The sequence below is a fragment of the Patagioenas fasciata genome, chromosome 4 (assembly GCF_037038585.1).
Source record: "Patagioenas fasciata isolate bPatFas1 chromosome 4, bPatFas1.hap1, whole genome shotgun sequence".
Taxonomy (NCBI): domain Eukaryota; kingdom Metazoa; phylum Chordata; class Aves; order Columbiformes; family Columbidae; genus Patagioenas; species Patagioenas fasciata.
In genome coordinates, this window is record NC_092523.1 from 11,039,592 (window position 1) to 11,054,440 (window position 14,849).

At 39.7% G+C, this 14,849-nt stretch overlaps 1 protein-coding gene across 8 annotated transcripts in view; it reads left to right on the forward strand.

The window, feature by feature from the left end:
• DOK7 (docking protein 7) overlaps positions 1-7,688 on the forward strand; it is a 66,692-nt gene extending 59,004 nt beyond the window's left edge. For 2 of the 8 annotated variants that reach the window (XM_065836720.2, XM_065836721.2), the window contains exons 10-12: positions 889-960; positions 3,954-4,106; positions 5,742-7,681. In XM_065836720.2, the coding sequence (XP_065692792.1) occupies positions 889-960; positions 3,954-4,106; positions 5,742-5,878 (362 nt within the window). In that variant the 3' untranslated portion in view covers positions 5,879-7,681. Of the gene's footprint in view, positions 1-888; positions 961-1,939; positions 1,974-3,953; positions 4,107-5,741 lie in introns of those variants that run through there. The other 6 variants (XM_065836722.2, XM_065836723.2, XM_071808524.1 and 3 more) reach the window with 5 other exon arrangements.
• Positions 7,689-14,849: the final 7,161 nt, after the last annotated feature.

Genomic DNA, 14,849 nt, shown 5'->3' on the forward strand with positions numbered 1-14,849 from the left:
AAGTTTAGAAGAGGCAGTGACAGATGAGATAAGTGTCACAGCACAGGCAGAAATCTCATTCACAGCAGTAAAATGGTGCCAGCACTTTAACAAAGGGCACCCACCAGAAAAACCCACCTCAGGCCATAAGAAATCCTGTACCCTAGAAATGATGTGGTGGAAAAAAAACCCCAAGCCATCACATTTAAAGGTGCTTCTGCAGTAAAATGGAGAAAGAAAAAACATCAGCAGAAAAAATTATGAGTTTTTGTCTTTAAAAATTAATCCAAATATGTTCATTCTATGAGCATAGCATTTTTACTTGCCTTGTTTTGACTGGGGTGGAGTCTGAGATCATGAGGGAACCTGGACATCTTTTTTCAGCTTCATCCTCTGGAGGGACTGATGATGTTGTGCAACTTGGCTTCTTGCAAAGATCATGATTTGTACGTGGAAAGCGAAGTTGTCTTTGGAAGGGCTAGTTTAAGCATACTCTGCAGAGATTTGTCAGAAATCAAGAAGTTCGCCATCATGCTGGAGGTGGAATTTTAAAAGAGTCTTCCAGATGCTCCCAAGATCACCCACGCACTTCTCCCTGATTCATACATTCAAGGTGGCTTTGCTCCAACATCAATGTATAGCAAAATACACTGTTGCCTTCAGTGGCCTTCAGTGTGAATACTTGCAAAAATGTCCTAACATTTATTTCCTTGCTGTTGCACTCATTAGATAATGCTGGCATCACTACCACAGAAAGGTCAGCACTAGTCACTCTTTATACTTTCTGAGATTTTTCAGTGTGATTATTCAGATTAGAAGGCTACAAATCAGAACCAGAAAATCATATGATTTTCTTTCGTTGTGCAAATTCCTAACTCCAAAGCTGTTGATGGTGCTCCTGTATTCTAGGTCCTAAAGGTGGTTATGAGATGCTGACACTTCCTGCAGAATCTGGAACTCCCACCAACCCTGAGGAACTTGGTGAGTACAAGTCATTGTGACCAGCTGCACAAGAGGACACTAACATCTCATATTTATGGTTGTGATCTCTTCTAAACATTTCTTTTTGAGGTATTTTTTTTCCATTCAAAGGTGTCAGCTTTACATGAATGCTCACACACTTATCTCAGGGCTGTGTTTATGGTGTTGATTTTCTTTCTGCATTATTTATCACACATTTCTGAAAATGGTGCCTATCTAGGGTAAAAAATATGAATAGCTAGCACTTCCTGAAAGAAAGGCTGAAACACCAGTTTCAAATATCATTCTCTTCTTTCCTCCCCAGTCATACTATCTTTCCCTTTCTTTGTATTCTCATTTCAATGCCAGTGTATTTCTCTTGTACTCTTCTCCTGTTATTTGCTTAACTATATTTTTTTCTTCCTGCTTTTCCTCCCTTTCTCCTCAAGCAGTCATGATATTCTGCCAATTCTTTCAGATGTCTCCGAGTTGTAACTGTGTATTTTGGTCTGGTTTACTCCCAAATTCTCCCTTCATAATGATCTGATACTGATCCTCTGACCCTGCTTGTAAGCATATTCTCCCTTTGCCCATCCAGCAAGGATGGTTGAAAGCTCTGCTTCTGTTGATGGCTCTATGTGTGTGCCTTGTTTTCTTAGGAGAAGCTTTTGACTGTCTTGTGCTTTTCAAATAAACCTTTCTCTTCAAACAAACATAAGCCAGTTTTTATTATCTAATGAGTTGGTTTTTTTTTTTTTAATTTGAAGGAAAAATGAAAATCCAAGTATTTCTGTGTTTACAAAGAAAGCAGTTTCTATTAAGAAAGCACAGACTAAACAACAGAAGACTTTTCCTTCCACTCTAGTTTGCCCAACTTTTTTTTTTTGTCCTTTGAGAAGAATATTTGTCTACAGGGATTACTTTGATCTGTGTGTTTCTTTTGCTTTCCTTGCACAAAGCCCTACCAACTAATATATTTTTCTCCATGTGTGTGTTTTAGTTCTCAGGAAAGTCACTTGGCTTGTCTGCATCAGGTATGACATTCAGCTTCCTGAAACCTCTCAACTATGTAGGTCTGTAGAGAAATGTGTCAGTTTTCATGCCAGCTAGCTTTGAGGAGACTTCACTTGAACAGTGTATAGAAAGACTTCAAATATTATCTTTTCCTTCATGACTATTCATGACTCCATGTTAGTCCTTAAGGCTGTAATTTGCTTATGATTTTAACTATTTGGGATGCAGGTTTTCAATGCCGTGGTTCTGCCAAATCCCTGTTAGCACAGTCAGGCCAAATTTCTTTGAAATACTTTAAAGAAGTATCGAGGATGATTTCTGAGAATGACGTTTGATGAAGATATAGAAATTTCCTTTTGTTCCTGACACCTGGTTTTGGAACAATAACTTGAAGTCTGATGGTCAGAAAAATGTTCAGTTACGCCATGGATGTTCCTGTGTTTTCTTTATGAAAATCTGGCAGAAAATTGACCTACTTTCCTGGCTTTTAAGATTTTGGATTGCCTAGGAGACTCCTTTGATTTAAATAGCTTAATCCTGGAGATATTCCATTATCCTGGAACATGCTGTAGCCCCTGAGAACTCTTACTGTTACCTGACTTTGTATGAGCTATCTCTGCTATTCATAACACAGCCCAAGAAGAAGAAAAAGTTCCCCTTAATTCACCGGTGCTGTCAGTTGGATATAAGAAGTAATTCTCTCCCAGCCTCTAAAAACTTTTGATCACCTATTGCCTTTCCATTCACATCTTAACAGTGTCTGAATAAGCAGAAAAGCAAAGCAGTGATTTGGACAAATAAAGTTTCGATAGGAGGTTTATGCAGGGACAAGGAAAGGGAGAACTTCAGGGAATGGGAAAACCTGGAAGTGATATGGTTTTTCCTCTGCACTCCTCTGTGTCACTTGACTTAACAGCAGAAAGTATTTAAGGGAAAGAACTTCAACTGGACTGGACAGGCAGGTGATTGCTAACCTGCTGAGCAGGACAATGAGAATGTGACTCAAAGACTTGTCCAAGCATAGGGGGAATACAGGTGTGTATTTGGGTCTCCTGTAGCCCAGGCAATCCTGATTAGTCTCTTGGTATTCATGGATCAAAAATCTAGGTTTAGGTGTCTGATGTCAGGAACGAGTTGAAGGCTGAAATGCCTGGTTGGCCAGTGAATGGAACATTCAGCTTCCACAATCTCTCTTAGTTTCACTTCTGATAAGTTTAGAATAATTGAAAGTCAGGCTAGAAGAAGTCTTGAGAATTCTTCCAGCAGACAAAAAAAAAGTTGTCTTCAAGTCAGAATCACTTTATAGAGAACTGTTTCCTGGTAGGTGCTAGTCCATCTCTTTTTAAGAAATTTCTAGATGCAGAAATTCTTCAGCCTCTGTGAGATTTCCTCTAGTGTTCTTGTGATCTGTACTATTAGAAAGGTTTTTCCACTGTCTGATTTGCTACTTTTTTCCTACAATTGAAGTCTTTTATAACTTGGTCTGTCCCCACTTGACATTGTTCCTATCTTTTTCAACTCATTACAGGGAAGCCTTCCCCTTGCTTTAAACAGTTCTTCAGTCCCTGTTGTAAGGACATAATTCTTGAACTTTATTCTTGCAGATGATATAATAGTTCACATTTTCCCAGAACAGATTGCTTCATATAAAGTTTACTAACCTGTGTTAGAGCTGAAACCCTTGTGAGGGAGTGTTGCACGTCGCTTCTGTTTGATAATTCCTGCACAGTGTTCACTTTCTGTCACAACAAAGCAAGCTCAATTGCTGTGGTCTGTGGTCTTCTGCACAGATCCTGACTTGATCAGACTCTGAGAGTCTTTTCTGTAGAAGCCTTAGTCTTCACATGTCCCATCTACTACCGAGGAATGTACTGCTTGGCAAACTGAGTTGTTGCCACTGAATGTTTGCTTTGAGAACATTTGATGGAACATCATGTTTTTATGAAATGCATCGTTGGTCGTTGCCAACAGTGTCTCTAATAATGTGTTACTTATTTTAGAAGGAGCAGTAGGTTATTCAGGTGATGTTCCTGCATCAGATCGACCCTACAGTGAGACAGCCACCTATGTGAATATTCCTGTTAGTCCTACTTCCAAAAAACAACTTCATTACATGGAACTGGAACTTCAAGAACCTAGCACAAGCATAAGAGGTAAGGAAGTCTACAGTTCCATTGGAACAGCAAAGGAAGCAGTAATGCGAACTGTAATGGGAATCTCAATTTCTTGTCTATCCGTAGGCTCTTGTTAACAGAGGAGTTGAACCCTGGTACATTTGTGAGGCAGTTCTTGGAACTGCCAACTCTTTTGGAAAAGATTTTTGAGTAATGAGGTTCTATAAGATGTTGCATCCCTCTGACAGGTGCATTGTATATGCACTCCTTCTAAAGTGAACATTTCTGTGTCTGTGGAGTCTGACAGAGGGACTTGATTTGTGTTCTCAAGGTTTTCATCGCACATATTAGGACTACACTCACTTAATTGGTCTTGGTTGGCTTCAGAAACAGGGCTGTGGGTGTAGGTGTAGGTGTACAGGGCTTGCTCCTGAAGACACTGACTCTGGGAGTCATGCAGCAGATGCTTAAGAATAGAACAAAGTGTTCCTCTATCTGCTGTCCATGAGGATGTGTGAAAGTGCTAAAGAGAGGAAGGCAGTCCGATTATTTGATTTTTATTAGTAGTTTGTTTTGGTTCTTTTGTCTGGATCTAGGTATTTTATTTCCAATTCTTAATGGGCAATTTGCACATAAACATGCATCATAGCTATCATGTATTATCATTTGGAGATGCATCCTTCCTTACAGAAAACCTCTAATCAGGTCTGGGATTTAACTGCTCACACTTGGTATTAATGGGTTTTCCATGTTTAGTTTTCAGCTACTGAGATTTTAATTTGTATACTTTTAATTTCAGCAAGTTTTATCAACTTTGAAATGCTAGTGTTTTCCCCTTTGGTTCTTCATATGGCTCTAGTTAAATAATTCTAAGGTTCTCCCAGACTTTAAACGTAGTTCTCTGTACAACATCCTGTTGAGATATAAAAGTGGTGGTTTATCTTCTTTTTAAGGACAGTGAACCAACGCATTAAGACATAGTTTCTTAAAAGTCAACCACCCTCCTGTGCTCAACTTGAATAACTGAAGGTGCCTCTAATGTCCATGAATATTTTATTTTGCCATACTAAAGTTTATCCAGCCTCCAGGGTTGTACCTTTGCCTAGACAGACCTGTTCTGCTGTTGAACAGACTGAGCAGCTTTAATCTCTCTTATTGCTGATTATTGGGTTAAATTGTTATTCTGCCTAAGCCTGAAGGTGGCTGATCTGGTAAACCTTCAGAGCACCTATTCCACACAAAGAAGAATCCCTGCCAACTGCCCTACCAATGGTGTTTGCTTTACAAATACCAGGTGCTATTCATTTACTTACTAGTAGCTTGCTGATGAAGCCTTCCAGAAATGGGAGAGCTGAATTCAATTTTGTCTTCTACCAGGAAGAGTAGAGGTGGAGACTCAAACCTGGGCAGAAATACATGTGGCTCATTGCTTACTTGAAGAAAAACAGATAGCCAAAATATGGAGGTAACAAAGCTTTTGAGGGTTTTATTTAATTTTTTTTTTCCCAGTTGTGGTTATCATCTTACTCTGTTTATAGAGCTTGCTTTAAGACTAGACCAAGATCATCTAGGAAATCTATAGAAGAAGCATCTCAATAGCTTAACCCTGGGTCAGTTTTACCCAGGAATATGAGAGGGATGTAACCTTTTACATGGTTTCATTTGGTATTTCAGGGAGTGGATCATCCCGATATGCACAGATTGACATCGCAGCCACCGAGACAGCCCACAAAGTGGGGACGCAGCACGCCCAGTGCCGTGAGGAACGCCTGCAGGAGCTTGAGCAGAAGAAGAAAGGGGCTCAGCAGTGACCTGTTTAGGAAAGAACTTTCTGCTCATCATAAACTGGTACTAATTTATCTTCCAAAAGATTCGCGTTGATTTTCGAAATACTCATGCAAGAAGCTGCCATTGCTTATTGCATCTATACCAGATTCATTCCAATATCTTGACTCCTAATTGGAAAGCTGGTAGCACGAGGGGTGTGTGTGGTCTTTTTATTTTAATTTGGTTGTAAAGTTCTGATTTTTTCTTTTTTTCCATATGCAATGACAGATGTAAGTTACCTTTTTCCATAATTCTAAAATTCTGGAGAAACTGGAACTAATTCCAGTGTTTATTAAATGGTGGCATTTTCTTTAAAAATGAAGAACTTGAATGTGTGCAGATAAGGGAATGTGAGTGTGTGCGTTGTAAGAGTAGACACATGTTCACATTTCTGCGTATGTATGTAAGCACATGTTACTGATAAAATATATGTATATATCTGAGTGTATAAAATATGTAAAACATCTATTAATATATTAATGGACTCTTACAAAAGCAAGAAAATTCATGCCTGATTTTTTTGCAGGCACAATTTTGTTCAATTTATGTGCTTATTTATGGACATGCTTAACTTTACCTATGGGTAATTCAGTTTTATAACTCACCAAGAGTTCTTTAGCTTTGGCTAAAGTTGCTCAGATTTAAAGCTGCAGCATCAGGGATGCATAGGTGTATGCATACAGACAAGAGCACACACAAACAAGTTACCTTATTTAATTATGTCTATAAACCAAAGTAATGTGAAGAGACATTTTGGGTGCTTCTTTTCTTAGAAACCCTGTGTCAAACCATAGCTGATTTCATAGTTGCTGAGTACCTGTAATTATGAGCAATTTTCCTGGAGTTGAACATATGTATCACTTTGCAAATCAGGTGTCAGGTTTCTCATACAGAATATCTTAAAATCAAGGTATTCTAAAGAAACATTCAGTTTTGAAAATTAAATCCTTTATTTACATCTCAAAAACTGTTTCCAATGTAAACCATCATCAAAAGCAGATCATCTACCTTGAATGTAAATAGTTCATTGTGTAATTCTCTGCTGTCCCTAAATAGCATAAAATCAGTTCTGTGTAAAAGGATGATGTTTTCAGAGATGCTACAGAATTGAGGCACAACAGATGTTCTATTGTAATATAGGTTTATCCAAAAGTCTTCAACTTCTTGCTTTTGTACAGTGAGATTGTACAATTTAGAACTTGACATAGTTTCTGTTGCATTGTCTATGTAATTCTTGCGTTCTGTGTATTTGTCCCGATACAAAGTGTTATTTAAATAAAATGTTACTGCAGTAACAAAGCAGTGTACCTATGAAAAAAACAAAATCTTAGCCTGCAATAACACATCAGCTTTGGCTCCCAGAAGTTATCAGGAGTGAAATCTTGGGTATTATGATTTTTGACTGTGTCCTCTTAAGACAAAATATCACAGCCCAGTTCTGTTTTTCAGGTTTGCGTTGTAATTCATATCGATGAGTGGAAGTTTTGTGCCAGTGAGGGGCTTTCACTAAGTGACTCAGAAGGAGAGGTGGGTGTTTGTTTTTGAGGCAGAATTTGACCTATAAATTGACTTGAATGTAGCCTCAACAATAATGTAAAATATCAGAAATCTCTCAAATAAATAAAAATGTGTCTGAGAGTTGACAATTGGCCTTGTCATCTGTCCTGCGCTAAGATGTACTTCTCTGTTTATCAGCCTACCATATTTCTGAAGGGAAAAGAAAAATACTTGTTATGAGATTCTCAGTTTAAACATTTTTTATTATTATTACTTGACAAATAGACAGAGGTGATTGCTTTGTAAACACATATTCAGTATAACTGGAATAGTCTGGACTTGCAGTTTCTGGATCAGGTTTATCTAACTGAACTGATCCTCATTGCCTGACAGTCCTTGCCATTAAGAAACTAGTTTTCTCATTTGAACAACAGGAGCTCACAGGAAGCCTTTTTCCAAAATACATAAAATAATGTGGCTTCAGTTTCCAGTTCTGACCTTGGGAAAACACAAGTCAAACCATAATCCTATAAGCAGGCCTGTGCCCGCTGTGTAGCTGCCACGGGTTAACTCTAGTACAACTGTTAATGTGCAATAGTTAGGGGTTTATTCATATGCCTTGCATAAAACTTGTGCATAAGTGATCTAGAATACGGTTTGTGATGACTCCAGATTCAGAGCTCTTTGCAAAAAAACCCAAAAGATCTCCCACATGTTTGGAGATAAATGTGATTCATAACATCTGCTGGTACAAACTAAGACTTTGATCATTTTTGATTTAGCTTTCTCCTATAGTCAGGTGTCCTCCTGCCCTGGCCAGGAGTATAAAGAATTAATTATCAGAAGGACAAAATGATGTTATGTGGCTGATACTTCTGTAAGATGTTCTTGAAGCACTTTAACATGGCAGAAGTGCTCTCAGTGATGAGAAAACACGCTGTCAGCAAGTGTGGTGCTTGGGCATAACCATTAGTGTGTTGTGTATGTACCTCTTTCCGTCCGATATCCTACTCAGTAGGTTACTGCCACATGTAACTACTACTTCTGTGCGTTTTACGGTGTCGTTCATAAGCTGTTATGGAACATTTTTCTATGCAAGCGTTTGGGTGATGGAATTTCTCCAAGTTAACAAGTGCTGCAGGATGCAGGGCTGGAGACTGGAGGCATTTAATTGCCCAGCAATGCACATAGCTGTCTGGGTTTGAATAGCTCGCTGCCAACTAGTCATGGAAAATGCCAGTAGGTGTCTTTAGGCATCTAAATGTGTGTGAAAATCAGCCCCAAGAGTTGTTTTTAGCAAATAGCTTGGAAAAATTCCTCATTTTCCTCTCTGCTGTACGTGCAGCTGTAAATTACTGCAGCTTGGAAAACTAGGCTTGAATTTGGGTTATGAGTGACTACATTTTTTATGAGATGCTGAAGCACGCTCTGTTTGGTAAGCACCTTTTCTAGTTGGGCTGGAACAACACAAATACCATTGCTTAAATGACCACAGGAAGAAGACAGAATTGCTGTCTTCTTTAACATTTCTGTTAAAATTATGCATTTTTTCAGATGAAAGTGGTTAGGTTTTAATGTCACCTTTTATCGGGGAAGATGCTCAGCTCTCATTTGGCCAGTAATACGAACATTATTTTGCAATGTATGTTGAGAGGAAATGTTAATTTAACATCATATAGCAATAAGAACAAACAAGACAGAGTAAGGATGGAAGAATTAGAAGTTATCAAAGGGATACTTGTAAGGAATAGCTCTGTAAGCATGTCTTTTCAGCATAGGTGAGTAGAATTAAGGAAAAGTGGTGTGTTTTGTGGTTTTTCTTTGAATGTGGATGGATTCTGATGAGTTCGGGTTTATGCTTTCCCTAAAAGACTGGCTTCAGGGTAGCCACACTCTGAGGCTTATGACAGTGATAATCAGTTGGTTACATATTAAAAACAACGCACCTGTGGACTTTCTTTGAATGGCTGGACCGCAAATGACAGGAAAATACATGTAATTCACAGCCTGGATTCTGACACAATAAATGGCTTTAGAAGTCAGTGGGCAGGTGTAGGGAAGTGCAACTGCTGAGCAAACGTGGTGTTCCATAAAAACTTCAGGGTGAGTGAAAGTTAACTTTCAAACATTTGTCTGCATCAGAGCATCTAGAAATAATTCAAATTTATTATCCCACTTTGTACACAGAGGCGTATGTAACAGCACCATTTTACTGAAATAATAAGCATCAATTTATTTGAGGAATGTGCAGTGGAGGGGTGGGATCAGAAAGCAGATTTAGCATGACAGTAATTTGCCTCTACAGTACATTATACTGTTGTGAAATCCCTAAGAAAAAAAAATTAAAAAAGCCCTAGCATCTGCTATTGTATAAGTTAAATTTTACTCATCTGTGGGCTGAGCTGGCAATTTATGGATAGTTCATATACAGAAAATAGAGCAGATTGCATGCTCGGAAGGGAATCTGGCCTTTTGGGTTCCAAAGTTTTGTTATGTAATGGATTGCTCAGATTCATCACATGCACATCGGTGTCTCTGCTGCAGTTGGAAGATGCAGCCCATGACCTGCCTTTGGCTGCTGTCACACTCTGTCCTTCTAGTACCGACAATCTGCAGTACTGGACACAGACCGGGAAGGACGGGGAACATACACATTGAGAGTTTGATGGAGAAGTAGGAAGGTGTCAGCAGAGAGCTGGAGAGCAGTGACTGTCCTTTGCCAGGCCTTGTGCTGTCCGGACAAGGGTGACAGGAGAGTTTTATGTCTGTAAAATGTGGCATTTGGGTCAGTGCTGGAGGTTACCAGCTGGATTGTTGGTTCTTGCACAAACTGGGGTTGTAGTGAGGAAGTGGAGTCTCCTGGAACAGGCTGAGGTTGTGTCCTTGGTCAAACAAGATGTAAGAGCACTGTCTCTGCTAGGAATGGAGTGGGAACTGTGGGATGGTGAAATGCTGGTGTCCACTCCGAAGAGGCAGACTGGCACACTGTGCTGCCACAGAGTGTGACCTTATATCGAGTCACGCAAATAGTTCAAGTTTGCAGAGTATATGTCATCTAGATCTCAGAGGGAATTATCCTCCATGTCTGTTTTTTCTCCTCTGTGGGAAGTATTATATAGGAATACTTAGTACGTAGGTTGGTGAGGGATGGTGGGAGCTGGGCCTTGCTGTGACAGAGAGCACCCTGACTTGATGCGAAGGTGCACCTCGTTCTGCGCTCAACCATACCCGTGTCGTTTACAGTAGCTGGGAGGTTTGCTAGAGATGGATCAGGTACTGGTCTTAGATGAATTTTTGCCATCTCTGTGCTTTTTTACGGTGAATGCATGAAACTAGTGACCGCAAGTGACAGCTGGGATAATGCATCTCCTGCAGTAATGGGACTCGGAGTCTGCTGTTGAGATTTTTGATCACCTTATTTGGGTACATTGGCTTTTGTTTTTTTCTTTCAAAAATTCTAGCATAGATGGCTATAAAATGAGAAGGAACACAATTCCTGAGAGTATCTCTGGAAAATGATGTTCTCATCCTGAATTAAAAACCACTCATGAATGAAACCTTTGTTTTGCAGTTCTGCAAAGCTCATTTCTCTGCAGGGGAATGAGGGGCAGTTTGCACAAGACCTGAAACGATCCATCAGTAGTGGGGGTTTAGCAACACCAGCAAAGTGACGCTAATGCAGACATTTGCATCCTGTATAGATAATTGTTATTAGCGGCTTGGAGAAGGTTAACTCAAGTGTCCCAGGTCACATTTACCTGTGTGGAAGGTGTTCAGATGTTGGAAGGTGTTTTTTGTGTAAGAATCTGTGCCAGTTTTGTAGAGATTAGGAACAGGTATAAGCTGAAAACTTTCTTACAAAAACTGGGAGAAAATTCCTGCATTTCCCACTGCCAGTAGACTCTCGCTGACCTGAAATGAGCAGTAACCCGATTCTTAGGTTCTTGCCATGGAAATTCTCTTCTTTTGGAGATGTCAGCTTTTGCACATAGCTCTTCTCACTCCCATTTTGTTATCTTGAACTTCAAAATGGAACAAACACCAGATCATCAATGGCCCCAGGCACTGATAAGAACGAAGACTCTTTACACTGTGACTGGGCATATTTGGGATCATAAATGGGAGTCCCAGAATTTGGATCTGGATTGAGGTTGCAGAACTGACTCTTTCCCTTTGAAGAACCATTTAGTTAATGGTTCTGGTTCAGATCTCTTCTTGAATTAGAAACTGAGATTTGAATTTTGAGGTTAGATTCCCAGATATGATGCCAATTGCAAATTATTTGGCTTAATATGCAGGTTTCAAGTTCTCAGTGTGTTTCTTGAAATAATGCAGCTTCCTTTCCCCTTTAAAGTAAGTTGCCTGGAAAATTATAACTGCAGAACATTCAATAGCATTTTATTAAATAAGATGCTTATTTCAAAGTGATTCAACACTCACCCTGTGGAAATCACCAGGTTTAAGTTACAGTAGATCAATTCTTGACAGACAACCTTTGAGAATGAACCTAAAATGGTGCGTTTTATTAAAATGGATGTGTGCAGCTTTCTGATAAATTAACTCACCACTGAAGGAACAAAATATCTCCATACTATATTACTGTATCCAGAGCTTCTACATTCACATGTTAAGTGTTAGCATCTGTGTGCTGTTTTCGTTTTGATTTAGGAGAGTGCTCTTCTGTTGAGTGGTGGGGATAATATACATGAAGATTGGGATAGGTAAGTGTATTAAGGGCTATTGATAAAAACATTTGGGTCACAATCATTGCTGCACCAAATATGGCTCAACTTGAAATATTTACTGTGGATGAGAGTTTATAGATTTATTTGGGCTCAAGTGGACAGATTTTATGAACGCTTTCAGTTTATGACTGTGGATACTAGTAAAAGAAATCCAGTCTTTTCTTTTATTCTTTTATTTTTTTTTCTGTCGATTAACAACCTGTTTCCTAACAGGTACTGTGTGAATGGCTTGAAATACACGTTAACTGTGGGCTGTATTTGGAAATGTTGATTCTAGTATTTCGAAGCTGTTTGGTAGGTAACAGCATATATGCAAAATGCAGTCTTTGTCTTTCAAAGCTCCCTGATCTCTGTTACAGTGGTAGCTCTGTTTGTACTGAAGGCAACAGTCTATCCTATTGACTGACTGACTTATACTTCGTGACTTTTTTATTTAATCTATTCTAATTAAATGTTGTGGAAAGAAAAATATATTTTAAATTGTTTTAGAACTGTGCGTGTACTACTTACTGGTAGATTTTTTTTTTTTGTATGTGAAATCTTTTTAAACAAACAAAAAAATTAAACCCAAATATCTCAGAGGCAGTGCCAGATGACGACAGGGAAGCACTGTGGATGATGACCGTGTTGTGAAGCAAACACATGAACTCTGTGTTACCTCCGTGTGGGTCAGGCCTGAGCTGAACGCTGTGCTTGGGCTTTTGCCATGTGGTGCTGGCTTAGGGGAGCTCCCAGCAGCCTGGCTCCCAGTGCAGTGCTCTGCTTTCTGGGCACTGTGGTGTGCTGGCTCCTGCCTGGGGCCCTACATTCTTTTGTGGAGTGTAACTGCACCAGTTCACCTGAACTCCAATGGCAGAAATGAAAATACAATGAGTTAGGGCTGCTGCCAGTCCTTTCGAGGGCGAGATGCCTGCTTAAGCTTATGAAACGTCAATGATCTCTGCTTGGTGAGTTTAGATACTCTGGCTATTGCCTGATTTATTTGGCATCAAAATCCCTTGGGAAGGGAGAAGGGACATTGTTATGGCAAAGCATCTGCGGTAATGGCTGTTCTGTATATGTCTTGGCAGAACGAGGCGATTTGAGCTCTTCTACCAGCATGTAGGATACAGTGTTTATTTTAAGAAGGACTTGGTTATTTTTGTTGTATTTAATGCCTTGTGTATTTATTTCCCTCTCATTTCCATCTCCAACCTGTTTAATAAATAAAATCTGTCCTACCTGAAATTACTGACACATTTATTTAAATTGAGGTTCTTTTTTCCAAGGCAGAATTTGACAGACTGTATAAAGTGGTGTTTTTTTTTTTTTTCCTACGAAATGCAGTTCTTTCCTTTTTCTGCTCCCAGTTTTGTATTTCAAATTGTTTTTCAGACAGGTGTGAAAAACATGTTAACTTGAATAATTACAAAAGGATCAGATGAAATACCAGTTAAGGAAGAAGAAAAGGTTCTACTGCTGCTTGAAAGCTGCTAGTTCCTTCCTATTTGGATGTCTTTCCCATGCAGTCTCACCTCTGAACTCCATTATTCACTTTTTACCAGGTACAGGACTGTAGGCATATTTCATTTAAACCTTTTTTTCTTGGCTTTGAAATTTTGTTACTATTTACAGAAAAACAAGAGTGGTGACTCAAGCTATTTTTTTTCTTTAATGTTTCAAAGACTACCCACTCTTGCTATTTTGGCCACAGGAATTGTCTTCGGAGACTTAAAATCTGTAATAATTAACTGACTTGTACCTGTATTGATGCACGGAAGGTGAAGACTACAGAAACAAGTGAAATCAGACTTTACAACTCATTTGCCTGTGCGCTGTTGCCAGATCTCCAAATGTAGGGAAAGCCCCAAAGAGTCTGGACAGGAATGGAGACTGTTCCTAATGTGCCCTTGATGCTGCTGCAGACTAACTCAGCTACAGACTATTTCATGGTGAAGCTGGATTCAGGGGCAGCAATGGCTGCTGTCTCCTCTTGGTTTGAGTGGAAAATCTCCGAGCCCAGTGACTCATTAACAGCCCTTTGGAATAACTAAAATGATGTGACTGTGCTGACCCCGGATGCCACCCTTTGCTGCCTGTGACACATTCCTAATTTGAAATTCCTGTGACATGTAGACATTTTGTCAGCCTCTTGTACTTTCAAGTGCCTGCCAAACATTCTCTCTGCTGAAGCCCATCTGGCCTTTGAGCCTGATTTCTGTCATGGTGTGGTGGGTAGAGATGTGGTACAGCCACCATCTGTTCACAGCCTGTGCAGAAGCAGCTCTGCACTTGGAGCCAACCGTTACCAATGCTGGTCTGGCCCTGGTTATCTGTTCTGTGAATCCAGCGCCTTGTGTTATCATAAAATTCTTCAGATTTTCTTCAAGAAGATATTCTATTTCATGGACACATCAAAGATGAAACCCATCTTTTTGCTGTGCCCTCTTGTGCAGGACATACAACTACTCTGCCCACCTTCACTGTAGGCTGAAATACTTGTGTCGCTTTCCTTTGTGCAACAGATTTTCCCCAGCAGCAGTTTCTGAACCTGCTCAGGAAAAGCTTTTCCATTCTTGTACAGCCTGGCCAGGATTGCTGAGCAGGAGCTGTTCAGATTTCAGTGCTTTGCGTAGCTCCTTTCCTCTGCTGATGTACATTGTGCGTGAGTTCAGATTCTTCACCCAGGAGCGAGTGGTGTGGGCCTCTCGCACCCAACCTACAGCCACCAGGC